At 36.9% G+C, this 22,334-nt stretch overlaps 3 protein-coding genes across 7 annotated transcripts in view; 1 reads left to right on the top strand and 2 right to left on the bottom strand.

Annotated features, from left to right (window-relative positions):
• Positions 1-486: 486 nt before the first annotated feature.
• Positions 487-4,198, bottom strand: iqcc (IQ motif containing C). Its single transcript, XM_015057327.1, has 5 exons — positions 3,959-4,198; positions 3,658-3,801; positions 2,261-2,519; positions 1,243-1,364; positions 487-656 (listed from the first exon to the last, which is right to left on the bottom strand). The coding sequence occupies exons 1-5, from the start codon at positions 4,061-4,063 to the stop codon at positions 597-599; spliced, it is 690 nt and encodes a 229-aa protein (XP_014912813.1). The 5' UTR covers positions 4,064-4,198; the 3' UTR covers positions 487-596.
• Positions 4,199-4,250: 52 nt separating this feature from the next.
• fancm (FA complementation group M) overlaps positions 4,251-22,334 on the top strand; it is a 47,832-nt gene continuing 29,748 nt past the window's right edge. For all 4 annotated transcript variants that reach the window (XM_015057315.1, XM_015057313.1, XM_015057312.1 and 1 more), the window contains exons 1-4: positions 4,251-5,033; positions 6,333-6,505; positions 7,473-7,550; positions 7,653-7,811. In XM_015057315.1, coding sequence (XP_014912801.1) covers positions 4,346-5,033; positions 6,333-6,505; positions 7,473-7,550; positions 7,653-7,811 — 1,098 coding nt within the window. In that variant the 5' untranslated portion in view covers positions 4,251-4,345. The remainder of the gene's footprint in view (positions 5,034-6,332; positions 6,506-7,472; positions 7,551-7,652; positions 7,812-22,334) is intronic.
• Positions 10,773-21,995, bottom strand: soul3 (heme-binding protein soul3). Of its 2 annotated transcripts, XM_015057326.1 has the most exons (6): positions 21,750-21,995; positions 21,397-21,664; positions 16,450-16,544; positions 14,400-14,541; positions 14,057-14,240; positions 10,773-13,086 (listed from the first exon to the last, which is right to left on the bottom strand). In XM_015057326.1, exons 2-6 carry the CDS (start codon positions 21,641-21,643, stop codon positions 12,915-12,917), a joined length of 840 nt encoding a protein of 279 aa, XP_014912812.1. In that variant the 5' UTR covers positions 21,644-21,664; positions 21,750-21,995; the 3' UTR covers positions 10,773-12,914. The 2 variants fall into 2 exon arrangements, with proteins under 2 accessions (XP_014912812.1, XP_014912811.1); XM_015057325.1 differs by having other exon boundaries at positions 21,397-21,994.

Here is a 22,334-nt window from a genome sequence, read left to right as displayed (position 1 = left end):
GCTGATTAATATTGGATAGCAAAACATGCTAACTAGGATTTACTCTGTTACAGAATTTGAACAAAATGAAGCTAAAACTGACAATGAGTTTTGGGTAGAACATATTTACAGACATTTATTTTTATCTTAATCACAAAATGTGTATATTTTGTACAGGTTTGGCTTACTTATTGCTCTCAGTATGTAGTTTATTGTGTCAGCAAATGCATATATTTGAGTCTCTATACTCCAATTAACAATTAATTGATTATTAAATTAGTTGACGATTAATCACGATTAATTGTTTCAGGCCTTGTTTTAAAGATATTTACAAACCATTATGGTGGAATAATTACACAACATACCTGCTAAATGATAATTTTATCAGAATTTTTCACACTGGATCAGGTTTAACCAAAGATTAGCTTTTGAATTAAGCTGAATGAGCTACTTTCCTGACTAAATGGTGGAAAATTATAAAACAGTCCATCAGATAAAGCAGAGATATCTTTATAGAAAAATATAATTTATTTCCTTTTACATGCATGTTTTAAGTGCACTACATTATATATTACATCATAAATAATAAATACAAATAATTTTCAACAAAGATGATATTAGGGTGAGTCAGGAGCCAAAAGTTCGACGTTGTAAAGTCTGTCCTTCAGTGATAGGTACTGTAAAGAAACATAAGAAAAACACATTAAAAACAGTGATTGTTGTGCAGCTACAGGCTAAAATTAGATGGTAGGATGAGCTCTTCCTACCATCACAAAGATGCAAAATATTAACACTGCTGAAGCTTTTCTGAAATCTGGAAATGCTTCTGCAAAGCTTTCTTGAAACTTAGTTGGTACTTTCCCTGAACTTCCTGTGTTTTCCTTAAGTAATAAATACATTAAAGCATCTAACTCAAAATAAAAAAAACCAAAGGTTTATTTTTCAGACTTTGCTTCAAATGAGACAATTTTTTGAAGTCTTTCAAAAATTGTCCTGTTGAGTAGATTTCCTGAGACGTTGCTCTTTCCTTTTGTTTATTTTCCACATGTTAAGCTTTTTTTTATCATCACTTTTTCCCACATTTAAGCACAAAAGTTCGTAATAAAGGTTTCCTGATATGTATCAGCTTTATCACTTTAGTTTAGAAACCTTTTCATGCCAACATTAAGTCATAGCCAGGTGTTGCAATTTCAAACAATATCCAAAGAAAAATTTAGAAAAACCTTCAGAAAATGACAGCATAGAGGGATTTTTGGCTCCTACCTTCTTCCTGCTGTCGATAGCTTGTTGGAGCCAGACCAGCTCCATGGTCAAAGTGTTTCTATGGAGACGCAGCGCCTGTGAAGTTCGGGGCACCTCCTGCGCCAGGCAGTACTGCTGGAAACCTGAATGAAGGATTACAAACTCAACACTACAAATACAGATTCAGTTTTATGTCAACTCAAATCTGCACTGTAAAACATTTGAAGGTGGTTTAACTTGAAAATGAAAGTCCACCTGCTGCCTTGAAAATGCAATTTAAGTCAACAAGAAAATTGTTTTGGTTTTAATTAAAGTTCGTTAAGTTGACTTAACAAGAGACAAGTTGTTTAAACATTGTTTTTTCAGTTCGTTAATATTGAATTGTTAGTTTTAATTTAAAGTTGCAATTTAAGCCAAATAATTATTTCACAATATGCAAGAAACAACTTCCTTCACCCAGCTAAAGAGCCACATTTCTCTGTTATATAACGACTTATTTTACTTTAGAATAATTTAAATTCTTGCATGAACAAAATTTCTGATCTGATAATGAATTTTATTAAACGTCACAATGAATTCAGATAGAAAACATTTTGTGAAAACAGGACATTAAAATAAACATTTACATTAATAACAAACTAGAGTCAGATCAATGTAACGCACTTCCACCTCAGTGGAAACATGCCACTAAGCATTCTGGGAAATAGTTCCCACATCTGTCTTTTTCTTCTTTCATTTTTTAAGTGCTAACCTAAAAACTCTAGTTTATTAAACTGTTGGGTGTTTGACTAAATTAATAAAAAGTTAACACTATTTACTACTGTAAGTTTATCTTTTACAAACTCAGACATTTTGGTTCAAAATCTAAAACACGCTGAATTTATTTGGTTTAAAGGATAGAACATAGTAGACACAACTAAGTATGTCTCAAATGCTTTACAGTGTGGAGGCAGGTCCTGTCCTCCTATTTTTAAAGATCAAAGCCTGAAACTTTAAATTGAGAAACAGCTGAAATAAAACTTGTAAAACAATGTTTCACCTTTCTGAGGGTAAGCATTATGCTCCAGCTCTGGACTGCTCCAGACGATGGAGGACCTTCTTGTGCTCTCCATCATCCCTCCATCACATCTCGGAGGAATGCTGGACCAATCCTCCCTTTCAGCTTCTTTCCTGTCCAGGTAGACACAGCGCTCCTGTCCCTCCTCTTCTAGGGAATCTGGACTCTGGGAAGTAGTGACGTCTAGTTCTGGGTCTGGTGGCTTCAGTAAACGTCTAGCAGGTTGAAGACATGCTCCATCCTGTCAGTGCAAGGACAAAAGTCTTGAAAACATTGGATTTTTGACTGAATCTGCTAACATTTTCCATATCTCTTTGAATTTAATTCAAGTGATGCTTTGATATTTGATGCTGGATGGATGCAGGTAACTCAAACAAGGACCATAACATTTTTATTATTTAAATTGATGCATTAATTTATTCTATTTTGCAGGACAGTAAATTATCCCAGAAATCACTGCTTTAATTGATAGTATTGTCGTTTTGAAACAATTTTCAGCTAATTTAAACATAATTGCAAAAATAATTCAAGCTTGCCATCGCAAAGACTAATGAACTTTAATTTTGTACGCTGGAACCGGAAGACATTTTAAATATCCCAAATAAAACACAACGACCAAAAACAATAAACAAAAAGGCATTAAAAGACCAGAAACCATAAATAAAATTGATTATGAAGTCTCTGTAAACAAAACTGCCCTTTAAAACATATTAATTGTTTATCATTAATCATTTTAATTTAGCATACAATTAATTGATTTATTTGGCATTATGTTTTTCTTCTTCCTGAATACTGAAGGCAACTTTATTTGGTTAGCACTAGTCATACATGCAACAACTGATGTATTTTACATAAAGGAACAGAGAAATAAAATTATATTAAGACAATATAAACATATAAAAAACGCTAAATATAAGGAAAAGCAACAAAAATACAGGACAAAAATAAGGTGATAAAATAAAATTGTATGTTTGTGAAAGCGACAGAAAAAGTCCTCAATATAAAGAAGCCAAAATCTTTAGATAAAATTTTTTTATACATAACATTTCAACCTGTAGAGCAAATGTGTCAAACGTAAGGCCTGCGGGCCAAATCTGGCACGCCATAACTATTTATGTGGCCCTCAATATCACATAAATAAAACTTGAACATAACACGTGTGTGCTTAAATTCATTTTATCATAGTGTTAGAACATTATTAACTATCTGCACCAGGTAGCATATGATTATTGATTTGAAATAGACTGCAGGCATATTAATTCACCTTTGTTCATATAAAAAAATGATAATGAAGCTGCTTATTGAAGTCATATCCAGTTTTTCAGTGTAGTATCTTGAATTAAATACAAAGTGACAGCCTAGGACAGGAAGTTACTTACTGTGTCTGTAAAGTGTGGGATGGATAAGGTCGTATCAGTCCACCTTAAATGGGTCAGATCTCCTTCTACCTCCCTTACAATCTCTTCAAAGTCCTCACGCGCGCGCCGCACTTCCGTTCTCGTGAGGTATCCGCGCGCACGCGCCTGCAGAGACGACACAGTTAGCATCGGAGTAAGTTCTACAGCTGTGCTAACAGCTAGTAGCATCTACAGGGCCCGAACAATAACAGCAATAACAACAGTCAGTCGTTAGGTAAAGAATATAACCAACATTTCCGCTTTACTGGAATGTATTTGTCACCTGGAAATGTGTAATTATTTTGTCCAATTTGCTTCTGTCCATTGTTATGGTAAAATGACAGCAGTTAACCGGAGAGCGGGAGTTAACGCAAACTTTTTTACCCATTTCCGGGAACTAGCTTACAAACTAAAAGCATTTCAATAAAAAATATAAAGTCCGTAGGCTTTTCTCAATCGCTTATCCTAAAATTATTACGATATATACATTTTGTTCATTATGTTAAAACAACGGAGGTACACCCACAAATTTAAAGCTGTAGCTATCGTCGGGGGTTTTTTATTTTGGAAAGCATGCCGGCGGAAGTGACTTTATGTTTGTGTTCGGGTTGAGATGTAGCAGCTAGTCACATGGCACTTTTCTTAAAGTTTTGTGCCACGGCTGATAAAAATGAGTGGTGGTTCAAATCAGAGAACTTTGTTCCAGACTTGGGGGGCTTCTGTGTCCCAGAACAAAGCGGTCCAATCGGGGAAAGATGCCCGAAAAGCTACCGGGGCGATCCGGACATCCTCCATCAGAGCTCAGGTAGCTCCAACAAACCCTCCTCCTCATCAGCAAAAATCTCCATGGACAGTAATTGGTCAGAATAGCACACATACAGCAGAGAGACAGGAATACGTCATCCCTGAAGATGAAGATGACGATGACTTAATGGTGGTGGCTGTCTATGAAGCTGAAAAGAGCCTCCAGCTGGAGAACAGCGACGGTTTACAAAATAACCACGCAAAAGGACAAAGTGTTGCTCCCTTTAGTAGCCCATCCTGTAAGAAGATATATCCACATCTTCCAGGTTTTGACAGCTCCTCAGCTGACGTGTGGATCTACCCCACCAACTATCCTATTAGAGACTATCAGCTGAAGATATCGGAGGCTTCCCTGTTCCAGAACACACTGGTGTGTCTCCCTACTGGTTTAGGAAAAACCTTCATAGCCTCTGTGGTTATGTACAACTTCTACCGCTGGTATCCAGCAGGAAAGATTGTGTTCATGGCTCCCACCAAACCTCTGGTGGCCCAGCAGATCGAGGCCTGTTATAAAGTGATGGGAATCCCTCAGGACCACATGGCTGAGCTGACAGGTAAACACACCAGGGATGCACCAATCTGCATTTCTCACTTCCGATACCAATGCAGATATCTGAGGTTTAGTATTGGCCAATACTAAAAAAACGGTGCTGATTTGACTTAAAACATTTCTTTTCTTTTAAACACACACATAGTTGGTTTATAACACACCTGATTATGGCTATTAATAATCAGCCAGCTTAATCAATCATTTAAATAATTATTAACTGGAATATGCAGACTCACTGAAACATTTTTCACAGTAATTAAACTAAAACTATAAAATATATATACATTTTGCATTTAATATAGGCCTATACAGTACACTTTTTTCACTTTGAATACAGATATCTGAGGTTTAGTATTGGCTGATACCGATCTGATACAGAAAAAAAGCTGAATTGACTTAAAATGTTTATTTTTTTGAACACAGACATAAATGTACTGAATTACAAACATATTTGATAAAGATGCACCAGTACAACACACTTAAATACACCAAAAGCTTCACAAGCTTGATCCAACATGTAATAAAAACATAAATTTAATGTCTTCAATAAGTGCAATTATGAGTAAACAGCCAATGTAAAATAAATAAACTGACTGATCAAAACAATAACTTAAGAAATAAACTGCATTAAATGTTCTGTCAAATTGTTCATAAAGTCCAATTAGAACTTCTATATATAACGTAAAATAAATAATAAAGCATGAAGTCACTCAGAGCACAAAGGATAGAATTAGACTGAATAGATCTGCCCGTTAGGACTGGACACATTGTCACGATACCCGATCTAGAATTTTTTTCAATACCGGGACTGATATAGTAGGTCTGGGCATTTATTGTATTACTTATCATGATAAATTTCTAATTATGATAAGAATTTTGATTTATCGTTGCAACGATAAATTCTGATTAGTGATTTTTAAAACCCCCAAAACTGTCCAGATTATTTCTAGCCGTCTGGACAGCTAGAAATAACAGTCAATAAATATCAATACATTTAAAATTATGATTAAATACAGATACTGTTTGCAGTTTAGCGATACGAATCACATTTTTTTATGTGACGGGAGTCCTAAAGAATACATATTACAAATGGGTATGTTTTTACCTAAAAGAGGAGTATTGAATAATTTTCATTGCTACATTTATAGTTAGCACTTTAGGATCCAAAAATACAGTGATAAAACTTTAAATCCATATCGTCCACCCTTATCAAACAGATATTAATATCAGTGCATTCCCAGATGATGCTCATCATATTTGTTTTAGCCACTGCTAACATGGTTGATATTTGTGGCTTTTGCAGGCAGCACGGCAGCGAAGCAGAGGCAGGAGGTGTGGAAGTCCAAACGCGTCTTCTTCCTCACCCCTCAGGTGATGGTGAACGATCTTTCTAGAGAAACCTGTCCTGCAAAGGAGATCAAGTGTGTGGTGATCGATGAAGCTCACAAGGCATTGGGTAACCATGCCTACTGTCAGGTAACCAGCTTTCAGGTCTTTACTTCCATCAGGGGTAAATGCTGAAGCTAATGATTATTATAGCAGTCAAGATGTTCAAGTAATTTAATAACTACTAAATGTATTTTGTTTGCAATAACAATCTTTACATTGATTACAGTAATCATCTGTTCTTCAGACAGATCATAAAGAAAGCAGCAGTGCACTGATTGCAAATTTTCTGGCCGATCACCGATTTTTAAAAATCCTGACTTGCTGATTTTTTTTGTGTGTGCGTGTGTGCAAAATATAGCAAAAAGTTGGAATGACTGTTGTAAACTGTTCAAATGGAGAGTTGACCTGGTTGGCCCTCTCTCATGGCAGAGCAAAAGGAGACAATGGCTGATTACTGTGTAGGGCACACATTGGCTCAAGCCCATGTTTCCGTGCCCTCCTAAGTCTGGCCCAGTGTCACACGTACGACAATACTGTGACCAAAGTCTTCAATATAGTGATGTGACATTCATGAACGAGCCGATTCTTCTGAGTGGCTCTTTACGATGAACGATAGTTCACTGAGAACCGGCTCTTTGCTTTTGTAATGCTCTGCGCACACTGCAGTAGCTATTATTATTCTATTTTATTAACAATATGTATGTATTTAATAATCAAATAAAATACATACATATTTTATTTGTATGTATATTTGTATGTGGTGTGTCCCTGTCCTGAACTTTTGTAGAAGCAGTTAGTTCTACATATATGTACAGTCTTGTGTTTGCATTACTGCTAATATGTTTTTGTTTATGACATTATCATCATTCCTCAGTCAATATATTGACACTTTTCAGTTCAGATCTGTCTGCATGGACTTCATTTTCACATTTTTGTCATTTATGTTTCCTCCCTATCTATCTACCTGTACCATGTTCGCTATAGTTCAACTTGGTGGGGTTAATGGGACTGAAAATAAACACTTTATTTTCTGGACCTTTTTTCTCTCACTCAGGTGATCAGACAGCTGAGCAGTCAGACGTTGCAGTTTCGCGTCTTGGCCCTCAGTGCCACTCCAGGAGGAGACACAAAGGTGACATCACCTCGTCTGTTTTTCTGTAACTAATGTGACTTGAATTTAAATCGCCACGGTAACCAATCTCTGACCCCTCGTCACTTTGTGTCCTTTTTCCAGTCGGTTCAGTCCGTGATTTCCAATTTGCTGATTTCACACATCGAGCTGCGGTCAGAGGAGAGCCCAGACATCCAGGCTCATTCCCACCAGCGGAGTGTGGAGAAAGTGGTGGTTCCTCTGGGGGAGAAACTTTCATACCACCAGACTCGATACCTCCAGGTAGGAACACGCAGAACAGTTGATATAGCTACACTTCATCCTGAAGGACTCACCTAATTGATTCTAATTCAATGGATAAATATTAGAATATCACCCATTTCATTCAGTAATCTGATTCAAAATAAAACTCATGCATAGATTCATTACTGATAATTTTGGGAGATTGGTGATTGGCCGATAATTACATGTGAAGTCGATCTTATCCACCGATCTTGTCAACCTCGGCAAAGGTCTAAAAAAAAAAAAAAATCTGCTGTGAGAGAGGGCTGACTGACAGATCGGCCCACCAGGTCACATCTGCATGTTCGCAGTTAACAATAGTCATCCCCTATTACCAACTCAGCGACTTTCTTGTTACATTTAGCGACATTTTGTACAAAAATCGGCCGAAATCAGAATCGGCAGGTCAGGCTTTTTGAAGATCGTCCAGGATCGGTCGGTCACAGTGTTCATCTTGATGATTATGCCCTACATTTAATAAAAACCCTAAATTAATTTTCCCATAAAATTATATTAAATAAGAACAAAAAAAAAGATTTTTCATGCAGAAATATGGACTTCCTGAAGTTTATCCACTTGTTCAGGCTGCCTGTTGCATGAATTACTGCATCAAGAAAATGAGAGACTCTGCTGTCTCTCATTTTTCTCTTGACACTGCTTACTAGATCCAAAAACCAATAAACAACCGAATAAGGCAAAAAAAAAAAAAATTACACTCCTTTTCATTTTACAGAGGAGTGGAAAAGAAATATTTTCTGTCTGAATTCTAAGAAAGTCTTCAGTTTCCTCCATCAAGTGGTGCTTTTTTTCTCCTCGGTCTTTCAGATGTGAAACAAACATGTTATGGAAAAAATGATCTCTTTAGAATCAGACTCTTTAGAATGGTCTCTTTAGAATCAGACTTTCTTTTTTTCTGCACACCTGTGCAGTTATGCATATGATTTCTTTTTCATTCTACATTTGGCATTAAAAGTTTCACCTGCAGGAATTTATCTGCAGAAATTTACCTGCAAATATGGTGACTTTTTGGTGACCAAATTAATCAAGACCAAGTGGAGTTGAGCGACTTTTCACCATTCAAATTACGCTTTTTGGTGACGTGACATCATCATTTAGCTGCTCTAACTGTTTCACTTGTGATCAATTGAGCGTAATTTCATTGACTAAAACCTGCTTGACTTGATCTTATGCTGACTGGATCAATGCATTTGCATCCAAATTTTTGTAGGCAAATTTCCTGCAGTAGAGATTTTTGCAGGTAAAATTTTACAAATTAATTTTTCCTTCTGACCTTTTTTGCTGGTGAAATATTTGATAGCAAATTTAAAGTAAAAAAAAAAAAAAAAACATAAAAAATGTGATCTTAGAAAGGTCAGATTCCCATGAGAATATATTTATTTTATAGGTAGTTTGTGTGGTTGTCTGTGAAGACTGCAGGCTAAATAACTTGAGGTTTGATTTGTGATGCTGTGTAATGCACTGTAGATCCGTTTTAGGTGTTTTGCTGCCACCTTCTGGTTATTTCTATTATTTTTTTGTCTTGAATTTGTGGTAAAACCTCGGCATCACATGGCTCTCTCCAGGCTGTGTGGTTCTTTCTGGGTCAGCTAAGATCAAAAGGATTGATTTTTCTTGAAAGCGTCCTCCTGTTTGACTCTGTGGTCAAGCTTTAGTGCTGCCAGACTGCGTTTCGGGTTATTAAAGAAGCCGACCTGCTGCTGCTCCTTTCGTCTCGCCTCAGTGTCTGCGTGTGTTTTTGTAAATGTGCAGCGAGACGGGGTTTTCTGAAACATGGCGTCTGCAATTTAAAGCTTAGACATAACTGAACTTTAAGTTATTTAATTTTTCTAGTTTGTTGTCTTTAATTACAATCAGCCGCTGGTCGACCAGCTTCCGTCCTCTGCAGTTTGGCGTCCAGTGAGCATTACTGCAGCCAAGCAAACAGAATTAAACAACTGCTGAGAAAATCAGAAAAATGAGCCAGTCATGCAGGCAGGTGCTTGTTTTGAATTTTTCCAGCGACAGTTATCGGCTGATTTTAATCCCCAGTGTTCATCTTGACTGCTTCTCTTCTTTCCAAGTTGTTTTTGAGACAGAGGGAGTTTTTTGTGAGTGAACATGTAGTAGCTCAGAAGTAATGTTTTATTTATTTTAAGGTTGAGAGCAATGTTTTAAAACGCTGTAAACATTTTAACGGCCTCTCTTTCACTATAGTTTTGTTTATCCACAAACTTTCCTGCTTAAGGTTTGTCAAATCTTTTGTAAGATGTTTCTATGGGATGTTGAAGGTCAGCAATAAGCATTAAATGGAGTTTTTATGGAGAAATACTTTATTATGCAAAGCATCACCATGTTCTAAATGGATCAAGATCTGGGGTTTCCTGGACATAAACCAAAAGTTTTAATGGTTTCATCTCTTTGCCTCCATGGTTTGATGCCCAGTTGTAGTGGAATAACATAATTTATAACCAGTTTGATCCTTGATTATTGGAGAATATTTTGATCCTACTCCTCATGTATCACAGTGCTTTAGGTAAAATTATCCCTTGGTAAGCCTCAGCGACTGCTTATTACTTGTGTATCATTCACATTTCCTTTTGTTTGAGTCTGAAGGGTTGCAAAGTAGAAAAAAAATTGCCTCAGTCTTTTCTTGGAGATGTTGAGAGCTTTTTTGCCAACCATCTTGATATTTGATGTTACATTTTGAAGCAGGGTTTGATTGTTTTCTGTATTTGCTCTAATAAAAACAAAGCAGCTTGTTGGTTTGATAGAAATCTCACACACACCCATTTTGTCTTTCCTGTGTTAATCAGCGTTATATGCAGTTTGTGCATGCGGTTCGTAGTTAAACTCCTTATTTAAATTCATAAACTGTTTATGTTTAACACTACGACTAAATCCTGGAGTAAAGCTGCGTCGTACAGAGGTACTGGTCAGGTGCTAAGATTGCACATGTCAAAAGACGGGACACCAGCACATTTTATTGAACAAACAGAACACAGTAGCACTCATTTGTTGCATTTGAACTTTCACAGTACATATTATCACCCCGTTGCAAAACACTAAAGAAAAAAGAAGCATGAAAACAGAGCAATAACTAAACCCTCAAAGGGGGGAAAAATCTGCATATTCAATGGCTTTTATGCACATTAATGCTACTGTCATTTGATTTAAATGAATTCTTTGGATGTAGTTGCTCTACAGTCTCAACTTCACACTAACACAAAATGTCATTTTTGTACAACTTTTGATGCATTTTATTAGAACTGTACATTGTATTAAATTGCAGGACAGACTACAACAGGCGCTTAAACTCTGCTGGCCAATAATGTGTTTTGCCAGTTGGATGAACATTATGTCTTTAATGCCTCCATTTAATACACAGCAGCTTTCAGAGTTGAAGCTCAGGGTGAGTTGTGATTAAAGAGGGTAGCGTCACTGAAATATTCCACAATAATACCTCACTGTCATGGTTTTCTAATATCGTACAGCCCTACGTGTCATTAAACGAGCAAACTTAGTCCTTAATCTTTCTTTTTCAGAAATTAAAACAGTTTTCAGCAGAATTTCAACAGCTGCGTTTCCACTAATGTTGAAAAAACACAATTTTGCAATTGCAGTGATTCTATTAAATAAGAAATGGAAATAAAATCTTTTCGCACCATCATCCACTAGCTTCTTCCTGTCATCTTCCTCTTCATAGTCTGCGCCAGTAGCGACATCCGGTTATAACTTGTGTGATGCAAAAAAATATATTTCCATTGCAGTTTTGTGAAATAAACCAATTTCGATTTGGCCAAAATACCACATCATTCTAGCACCAAAAATTTTTTTCCCAAAACTGGTATGTTTCCAATATGCAAATCAGCATAGATTTTCTAGGGGAAACCCTGCATGTGGTTAATGGAAACGCAGCTATAAACAGCTCCATTCTGGAGAAAAACCATCACACAGTGATCATTTATCAGGTCTACATCCAGTTTGATTTCGACACCCTGCAGAAACAAACGCTTTCTTTAATGGAGACAGAACATCAGAAACATCGTCAGCTTAAAAACATTAAAATCAGCTTTTCTAATTACAGCAAATATACTCAGGATTTTTGTGGCTTAATCATCTATTTAGCAGCAGCAGTGTTTGCGATGCACTAGCGAACTCTAACACCGACACAGAGTGGCCAGCAGAAATAGACAACAGGTACTTAGAAATACTTGAGTTTGTGTGTAAACAAGTCTTGGAGCCGGAGGAATGCCTTAATCTTGGATCACTAGCTGAAACACACTGTACAGAATCCGGTGCTGGTTTTGATTGTCATTTAGCAGATCTGTTGGCATTTGGTTTGTTGAAGTGTGATGCCCTGGAGCTCTACATTCATTTACAAACACTTCACCTTCTTTCTGTGCTTAGCTTAAATACAGCTTAGGCCACTGGCTTCGGTCCGGATAAAGTCTCCTGGATCTGATCTGATCAGGGCCTTGAGCTTGCTTCACACTCCCCAGCCTACAGAAACCAACTTGTTGCTTTTAAGTCATCTAGGAAATATTGCACTCACTGCTGAGGGAAAGTATGCAGTGTGTTTAGCATCCCGTTCACCTGTAAGATGTGTTTTATTTTATTCCAGAGGAACAGCGCTGTCCTCAACATGAATGAACGTTATTATGGCTACGCAACAAACTGTGCGACCACTGGGAGCTGCTTCCCGTAGATTGACTGACCTAACCTCAGTGGATCACAAAGCGCTAACAGATGAAACTATCACACTTTACCAAAGGGGGCGCTGTGAGGAAAGGTTTATTATATCCAGCTAGAAGGAGAACAAACTGCTTCGTTTAGCATTGGTTCGTGTTAATGGGTGTATGGCAGTGGTTAAAATCAGGTGAAATAAAGATCGATCTAAAACGAAGGAAAGGGAATGATTTTTTCTCTCTTTTGTAGTTTTAAACTCAAAACCTATCGGTTTTGTAGTATGCTAGGCTGGTGGTTGTTTCAGGGGAAGGATGGTGACTTGAAACGGTCTGGAACCTGAGACTGTAGCTGAGCTAGTTGGGGCAGTGTCAAGAGTTCATGAGGCTTGAGGGTCATAGGTAGGATGGTTCTGTCTGGTCAGCGTCGCTCCAGGAACCAGATTTCATTCTCACGGTTGCTGTGAGCCGGGTTGGTGTAGCCGGCCACGATGAACGAGTTGTTGACGCACACGCCAGGGGAGTCCAGCAGCTCCGCCATGGTGTTGATCTGGTTGATGATGGTCACTTCGTTGGTGGGACCAGTAAACCCCCTGGTGGAAGGATGAAGAAAACGTCTCAGGGTTTTATTTTTATTCTCAGGCTGTCTGGACATTTTTAAAAAGTCTTACATTCGTGTATTGGAAATTAAGGCCTTAAGAGGGTCTTAAATTTAATAAAATAACATAAGTTGACCTTAAATAATAATATTGTTTAAAATAAGATTAAGTGGTTAAATAAAAAAAACACAATATTTGATCTAATTTTTATCAGATTAATCGATTGTCAGAAGAATTCCTAGATTAATCGATCACTAAAAAAATTATTAGTTGCAGCCCTACAAAAGTTTGAGTCATGTGTCAACATCTTCACGGCATTCTGTGTTTACAGGTGGTTTAGACTACCGGTAACTAGCAAGAACTTATTTATTGCTAGTTACCAGTAGCTGCAAATTTAGAATATTACCTGCTAGTCTGGCTAGCAAGCTAAATTATATTCTAGCAACCAATATATTGGTAACTAGCTTAGTTAGCAGTAGCTACTGCAACAATAGCCATTCTAGTAATATCAAGATAGCAAGCTATTCTAGCTTCTAGTCAGCTTACCAGCTAGCAAGAATATATTAGCTAGCAAGAACATAGAAAACCCAAATTATTACCATGGAGCGACAGACAAAAATTACCGCCACTCGGGGAGAAACCCAACGCACAGCATGGTATGGTGACGAAAGTTTAACATTTTTCAGTTTTCTTGTGTCGCGTTGATAGCACAGCTACGTGTACGAGCTAACAATTTCACATGCATAATGTCATTGGTTGGTTAGCTGGAGGAGGGCAAGCAATTGTTGCAAACCTTAAGCACAAATTTATTGTTTGTTTTTGCCAATTGTTCACTTCTGTTGCATACTTTTAACCATATGCATCCCCTGCATATAGTTTTTCAGCCTTAAATTTAATTGTAGGTGACCTTAAAAAGATCTTAAATTTGGCTTGCTGAAACCCGCAGCTCCTATTCTCTACTAACCTTGTGTAGACGGTAGCGGCTGGCCAGACTTCGATGACAATCTCGCCATCATACGGCTGTGGCGGCTGGGCCTGATGCTCAATAGGAAGGTAGTACGCCACAGTCACATCCTGGGAGATCACGGAGTGGTTCTCATCTGTCCGCACTATTGTCACGATGGGCAACGTCATTCCAAGGTAGTCTCCTAAATCAGACAGACATTGGAACAGGACACTTTTATTTCCATGATCCATTCTGATGGGTCATTATAAAGTTAAATACTGTCATATCTGTCATCTTGTGCATCACAATAAATAATGGAAAATCCTTTCCAAGTCAGATGCAGCGTTGCTTTTGGACTCACCTAAGGAGTTCTGCTGACAGATGTATCTCATTATTCTCATGAAACCGTAGCAGATGCTCTGTTCGTATGTGTCCTCACGCATAGTTATGCAAGCCCAGTGGCCCTTTTCATAGTGCCGTTTCTCATAGAGCTGCTCCCCACACTGAGAAGGAAATGGCAGAAATGTAAATAAGATCCAAGCAAACATTTTACAGATAAAATTAAACATAACATGCGAGAAATGTCAACATTTTTAAGTTTTGTTATTATTGATATAGTTCTTTACTCTGGGAATTTATGTGCATTTGGTTACTGCCTTAATGTTCAGCTGCATCTCAGTAAATTAGAATATCATAAAAAAATTAAACTCAGATTCACACAGTGAGAAATATTTTCAAAAGTTTACTTCTGATCATTTACTCAAGTGCTCTTGATGCTATCTCTATACACAATTCAATAGGTGTACTTGAATTTTCATTCAAGTACACCTATTTTCTAGATTTATCTGTGACTTTGTTCTAAGGACCAATCTTTTTCCTTCCACTCAACTTCCCATTAAAATACTTGGATACACTTTGAGTGTACCATCAATTGTGGGCTGGACATTTGCAAAGTAGAAGTCTGCATCTGTGATTTTATTACATTTATTTATTTTAAAAAGTCTCCTATTCAATTAGTTTTTTAATACATAGAGTAAAATTAATAGAAATAAAAGCTTTTAATTTCAGAAATGCCAAACTTTTTAATGTTATTCTAAGTTATTGGGATGCATCTGTGTATCGTTTCATTTTAGTTCACTTAAAATTCACTTTGTCTTGAAACTAATTGGCTGTTTGACTAACCCAGGATTTGTTGCTGTCACATTACGACAGTTTTAAAAATGCTCCAAGAATAGTTTGCCACGCTTGGCCTTTGTTCAACCGGAGTCTCCATCCAAGTTCTAATGAACTAATTAATTCAAGTTAAACCAATTAGCCCTTTTTTATTTATACACTTCCCTAAGGAGTTTAAAGAGCTTGGGTGACTCAAAATGTCCGCACATGACTGGGGCAGAGCATTTTTATGTCCTGACTGTAAGTGTGTGCATGTTATGAATAGGTCATAAAATAAATTAACATTTAAAATATTTGCTTTATTAGGCTTAAACTACAATTCCAGTAAAATTCATATTTTCTTTCCATTATTACTTTAATAGCTACATTGAGTTGCATGTAAATAGGTTAAAGTTTTATCAATATATTTTGTGGTTTTTGGTAATGATAAAAGTGACAATATTACTTCTCTTTTCAGTCCAACAAACAAAAATACTCCTCTGGAAAAACATTCCCATTTGTAATACACTTGTTTTACGACTCCAGTCACATGGGATTTGCATCACTAAACTGCACACAGTAACTGCATTTTATCATATCAAATTTATTGATACTCTCGTTGAACAAAGTGCAGTTTAGAATTCCATCAGTAATTGGAATTTATTATGACAACAATAAATTTATTTATCACGATAAATGATGAGAAAAAAGATAGCATGATCATTTTTTAATAACAGAATAATTCAAACTAAATGCTATTACACATGGAAAAATTATTTCTATTTTTAAAGTTACGGTGCCACATTTGGGGTAAAAAGATTTCAAACTTAACTTTTTTACTATAAATTCAGTGTTTGTCTGCTGATATTATGTTCAAATAGTTAAAATAATATGGTACACTTAATTTTAAAATCAAAATAATTAATTGTTTAGTTTGTTACTTTTGTAATGTTAAAATCAATGGCCACAACAACAAAAATAGTATGCTAATGATATTAGCTTTATAGTAGCTCAGGAACAATAAAGCATCTGGTGTTGACATGTTGGTATGGGGGGGCCCTGGGCCCCAAAAAGGCTTGGGCCGGCCCTGGTACTTGCATGTAAAATCCTCAAACGTCTACAAAGATTGAACTCTAATTTTCTAGGTCCTGTTCCTATTACGCTTGGGTACTTCAAACCAGGTCACCGATATAGTTACTAGAATAACAGCATAAAAAGACTGGGTTACGTAATTAAAGAAGATTAAAAAAGATGGATACCTTCTCTTTTCGCAGTAGGAGGGTGAATGGGATGTGCTCTCTTTGACTACGTCCTTGGTTGTCGCTACTTAGTTGCTGAATTGGTTCTGCCATATCTGTTGAGCAGACAAAACAGACATTGATCAATTTTAAGGCCTATATAAACCATTCAAACCTGGTCAATTAAATTCAGTTTAATCCATGAACCAACTCAGTTTTTTATTTTTTGCGTTCAGCGCAGCACATGTGGTCCTCCTGTTTGTAATCTGTGTGCAATGCCTTCGCCCCCTGCAGCTTCTTGGCTGGCAGTGTTTGCGTTTTGAGTGAGGTTCTGCCAGTAGGGCGGAGCGTATGCCAGGACGCTGCTGGGAGTAACGTTCGTTAGAGCCGACCCGGCCCAATGCCAGGAACAGGAACACACCGGCGTTAGCAGCACAAGTCAGCGTCCGATTCTAACTGAACCAACTTGAATTCAGCCACAGGAGTTCAAACTTGCCGTCGTAGTTTAATCGGGTTTTGTCGGTCAATGCAGTGAAGGGCAACTGGGTCAAAGTGGCCCGTCGTGTTTAGAGGATCAATGATTCGACAGCCAACTAAGCTGCTGTAGAGAGCCATCAACTGAGAACTGATGTGTGTCCATTTTAAAATATTGTTTTATCTGATTAAGTATTCGTACTGCTTGTACTTTTCCACATTTTTCCATCCAGTTTATAATAAACTTTAAATTCTAATTAACATTTATCACTGGACCTGACATATGCAAAATAAACAAAACAACAAAATTAATTTTGGAGTTTCTATAAGTTTCAAACTGTGCTGAGACCAAAGCACCAGACTGAAGACTTCGTCATTCAGCTTTTAAGAGAAAAACAGTAAATCATGCAAAAGGAAATTGAGCTCATTTGACTTTTTTATGCAGTTAATTGATTTATTGGTTTATTAGTTATTACGACAGGCTTTGGCTTTACATGATAAACGTGAAGTGAAAGAATATATATAAAGGATTTCAACTTTTTACTAAAAGTGTGTTTTCTCATTCAGCTTCCTTCCTAAAAAGTCTTATGGAGTAAATGTTAACATTCAGGTTTCACCTCAGATTCTAAAGTTGAATGTCGGTCTGGACTTTGACTAGGCCATGCTTCAATCTGTAGTTGTATATTTAGGGAAGGTAAACCTCAGCCGTAGTCAAGTATTTTGCAGCCTGTAACAGATTTTCTTGGCCCCATTCTTCTTCTCATTCACTCTCATCAGCTTCCTCCTCCCAGCTGATCTAAGAAAAACAAAAAGGCGAGATACCTTCACTGCCACTGGCATGTTTTGTTTCAGAAACGGATCAGTGGCCATTAGAGCAGCACTAGATTTTTAACTGCAGTCGCCACACTGCAAAAACACAAAATCTTACCAAGTATTTTTGGATTAGTTTCTGGTGCAAATATCTTTGTGCACTTAAAATAAGATGAAACCAACTTACAAGTAACTTTTAAGCAAGAAAAAGGAGCTTGTTTTGAGTAAATAATTCCTTAATATTGACTGGTTTTATTGTCAGATTATTTCACTCATAAGATGGGCAAAATGTCATAAGTTAAATAATTTGCCAATGAAATAAGTGCATTTTCATCTTGTTGAAAAGTTACTTATGAGTTAGGTTTGTTTTATTTGTGTATTAAGATATTCATGCTAAAAACCAGACTAAATATTTGGAAAGATTTTATATTTTTGCAGCTAATTGCATGTCAGTGAATGCTAAGAGCTGCTGGGGTGCAATAGTTTGTTGTGAATTAAATTTAAATTACTTTGCATAGCTGGAGAAATCGATTTGTTTTGTTTTGTTTGGAGCACTGTGGTCATATCAGTGCAACACAGTATCAGAACTCATTCTCTTAGGAAACTACTGGCTCCGTTTTAACGTTTATTTGGACAGTGCTAACTCTGTCATCAGTTTTTAAAACACTGATCCTCTCAGTTAGAAAATCCCTGCCAGTGGTTTTGGTCTCGGTTGATGATGAAGGTCTGAGGGTTAAGGGAGAATTTTGATCCCGACACTTCTACTGGGACCCAGTGGCCTCACTAACTGCATTTACAGACAGGTTAATAGAGCAGGAGTGGGCGCCATGTTTGTGGTTTGTCTAAAGCTTCAGGCCCAGTTCACACAGATTAATACAACAAATACATTTTTATGCACTTTGGCCTTTTATCCACACAAAAACTCGGTTTAATATACTTCCTTTCACATGATTCTCAATCGATATCGTCTTATGTTTTTAACTTCATATTTAAAAGTATGGGTTGAACTACACGTTTAGTTCTTGACAGGAAGTCATTGTTGTTTTGATGCGATCTGATTGGCTGACTCAGGTTTGCATGTTTAAAAAAACAACACTCAGGTTGGATTTGTGCTGTTTTATGTGGATGAAAACTTTCCTGAAACCGATCCTGTGTGTAAAATGTTACTTTTTACACAATATCACAGAAATATATTTGTTTATAAAGACCTGGCTACTTGTACAAGGCTTAAATTGTGCCAACTGACCAAAGCTAAGGCTTATGAATACATCTGAAATCAGCTGTTTGATTTTTTAATGTTCTACTTCTGTGGGTTGCCTTACTGTGTTGGACATGCTGGTGGCTAAAGATGGAAAGTGTGACATATAACTCTGATTTTAGAATCTGTAAATGTTTAACAGCAGCCAAAAGTTGGTAAAATAAATGCATCAAGTGGAGAGATTTTTTCTCTATAGGAGCTTGCTTTGAAATCTGAAATCAAACATCTATAAATGTTCGTTTTTCAGGGAGATCTAACTCTTCTTTAAAAAAAAAACACCAAAAAACTAACTGCCTTTTGAAGGCAGCATCCTCTTTCTGAATTTCTGTTGCTACAAAGCAGCTGTAAGCTGAACCAGTAAACAGGAAGTTACCCAAAAAACTCGGAACTGCACCCACAAATTTATCAGAGAAGTTGTTGAATTACAACTTTAGTTATGAGAGGAAACATGCATGTAAAAGCTGATCCTAGAGTTGGATGATTGTTTTTCCAATAGATAATTGCTGAATAAATGGTCAGTTGAAATAGCTATTATTGCCAGATGAAAATTAAAAATATTAAAAATGTTAATTACTAATTACATACATGGAAAAAGTCAGTGGTTTAGCCCTCAATATTAGTGACCTTAATTTTATCATGATTCCGGCCTTGAGTTCACAAATACAAGAAGCTACTTTGAGAAAAATAAACTGACAGACACAAACTTTTTTACAACCATCTGTGCTACTGCCCCAACAGAGGTAAGACATATTTTTGTTATGGTGGAAAAACTAAAATGGTGCCAATTCCTTCTTTTTACAACCAATGAATCTGCTACAAACATTCTGGGAAAATTCTTGTTTTACTTGAAAATATGCCTCTCACAATGTCTGCATTTGAAAAGTGAGACAATGGTAAACAAGAAATATAAAACTCCCATTTAAATGTAGGTTGGAGTCTCAGAAACATTTCGTCTGTATCCCCTAAACATTCACTTACAGTCCAAAACTAAGCCAAACTGCAAAGGCTTAATTTTATTTGACGTACACAAAGCAAACTTTTGTTTTAAAAACAGCGTTTTATAATTAAAGCAGGAATTAAAATGTTAAAGTTTAGCAAGTCTCAATAGGTACATTGTTTTATTCTGCATGTCTAATCAGTGATTAGCAGTTTAAGACTATTGTTATTTCTTGGCTTCACAAGGCAAAAGTCTGTCTCATAAATCACTAAACAAAACATTAATTTAGAAAAGTTTAGGTATACATTTGACAGGATGGAAAATTAAATACTTTTGGGATAACAGCTGTTTGAAATCTCCAACTGCATCACACTGTAATTTGTTTACCTCTTGTGTTTGTGGACATCTAGAAAAGTGAATACATTAAACTAAAAATTAAAAAGTAATTTCAGTCATTTTTTTGTTTACAACTTAATCCCACAAGTTTAAATCAGGGAAAAGGAAGATATGCATGATTCTGTAGGTTGATTATGCTACCAAGTCAGTTAATATTGCTTATTTGTATTCTTTTCTAGTTAAATATAACTTTATACCATTATGTTATACTTTTTTAGTTTGTTCCCTTACAAAAAGAAATCAAGTTTGAAGATATATCACTCAGTGCTGCCTGCGTTTACTTTATTTACCAGACTAGAACAATTTAGTTTACATTTAGTGTAGAGCTTTATTATGTTTAATTGCACTGCAAGTTTTAATTGTTTAATTAACAGTAGGTGAGCAGAATTGTTTGAAATAAATAAAAATTTTCTTCAACTCAATGTTTTCAAGCAAAGTTACGGTTTCAAAATAGCAACATTTTGAAACTTCTGTCTCTTAATGACAGAGATAGAAGTGTCCTCCACCCTGCCCTGCCCTCCCATACCTATTGCTACACACTAAAAACAAAATAATTTTCACAATTTTATACAAAAATACATATTTCTTTATGTTTGTGTGTAAATACCATGCTGCTACATTGTGAGAATTTCAACCCAAGCCTGGTTTATTGTAACATTTATAGCATAAGTAGTAATTTTCCATTACAATTTCTTGTTAACTTTGTTGATTTGTGACTCAAAACTTTGGGAAACTTTTCTACAAATGTCTATTTTTAGCCACGCCAACCCTTTGCGTGAAGAAGACCGTTTAATTGTCATAATCCTAAGTGTAATTATTGCATTCAGTAGTTAGCACTATGTAGCTGAGACACATCTGAAGCGCTGGGACTGTCCTGTCTGGAACTGGTTTGTCAGGAAACTAGGTCACTCTGCGCTGTGGAAAGACCTGAGACCGTTTGTTTTCTAAAGTTCATCCTGACCTTTTTGACTTATCAGACACCCAAAGTAAAGTTTATACTTAAAAAGTAAAGGGTCCTGGAGAGGTGAGGCCACTTTAAAGCATTTATTAGTGAGAGTAAGCTGTGTAAGCCGTAGTTTTTGTGGATTTTTACCTGCAGAAACTTCGACTTGGTGGCCTCTCGCCACTTCCTGCCAGTAATGTAGCAGTCGGTCTGAACCGTCCTCTGCCTCCATAGTTTCTCCCTCCTCTTCCAAGCTGCCGTTGCCCGAATCTGACAGCTGGTCCTCGGAGAAGGACTCCAGGTCCTCCAGGGTGATCATCCCGTGTTGGTCGATGGCGCCGCCGCCGCCGCCTCCTCCTCCTCCGCCGCCGCTCATCTGACAGCCTCCTCGGTCCATATCAGGAGTATTAACCGTCTACCGAGAGAAACAGACCTCGAATGACAGCTAAAACAAGCCGAATCTTTTTTTTTTTTGTCGAAGTAACTGTTGTTTTTCTTTTTACTTCGTGTTCGCGTCGTCCAGATTAGAACAACCAGTACTTTCTAGTCAACAAATTAGGCGCTCCTAAACTACACCCGACGCTCTCAGCCATATTTACAATCACTTGTTTACATCCGACGTGAATGAAACATGTTCCTCAGCTGCTGACACTTTAAAAGAAATCCCTAAAAACCACAGCGAGCCGAGCAGCCGCCACGGTCTCCCGTGCAGAGGAGCGTGACGCTCCGGAGCTGAGGCGTCTGTGATGTTTATGAGGGCGGGCCGCGGGTCACGTGACGCTGCAGGCTCCACAGTCCCCGCCCCTCCGAGCTGTCCGAGGTCTTAGCACCTCTGACTCCTGTGTCCGTCTGAGTACATCCAGTACTTCACACACAAGGATCTTTTCTGTTTCACCCTTAAACCACATATTTATATGTAGAAAGAAACATTATGTGATATTATTTGTGTTTTTTAAATCCTCTAATCATTTCATGACTCTTTTGGAGGTATTTGTGACCATAAAGAAGTTAATTTGCATTGAATTGAAGAGTATGTTTACTTATTTTAAGATAAAATATGTTTGAAAAACAGAGGACTATTATAAACA

This window comes from Poecilia latipinna, unplaced genomic scaffold, assembly GCF_001443285.1.
Source record: "Poecilia latipinna isolate Pla-1442-1.1 unplaced genomic scaffold, P_latipinna-1.0 Scaffold1454, whole genome shotgun sequence".
In the NCBI taxonomy this organism is placed as follows: domain Eukaryota; kingdom Metazoa; phylum Chordata; class Actinopteri; order Cyprinodontiformes; family Poeciliidae; genus Poecilia; species Poecilia latipinna.
Note: the sequence above shows the minus strand (reverse complement) of the source record. Positions and strands in the feature narration are given on the sequence as shown.

Coding starts and splice junctions, on each gene's coding strand:
- iqcc (XM_015057327.1), bottom strand. CDS start 4,063: ATGGGTAAAAAAGTTTGCGTTAACTCCCGCTCTCCGGTTAACTGCTGT. Junction 3,802..3,958: donor AAATAATTACACATTTCCAG/GTGACAAATACA, acceptor TCGTCTCTGCAG/GCGCGTGCGCGCGGATACCT. Junction 1,365..2,260: donor TAATGCTTACCCTCAGAAAG/GTGAAACATTGT, acceptor TCCTTCATTCAG/GTTTCCAGCAGTACTGCCTG.
- soul3 (XM_015057326.1), bottom strand. CDS start 21,643: ATGGACCGAGGAGGCTGTCAGATGAGCGGCGGCGGAGGAGGAGGAGGC. Junction 14,542..16,449: donor TCCTACTGCGAAAAGAGAAG/GTATCCATCTTT, acceptor TTTCCTTCTCAG/TGTGGGGAGCAGCTCTATGA. Junction 13,087..14,056: donor GCCGCTACCGTCTACACAAG/GTTAGTAGAGAA, acceptor TCCTTCCACCAG/GGGGTTTACTGGTCCCACCA.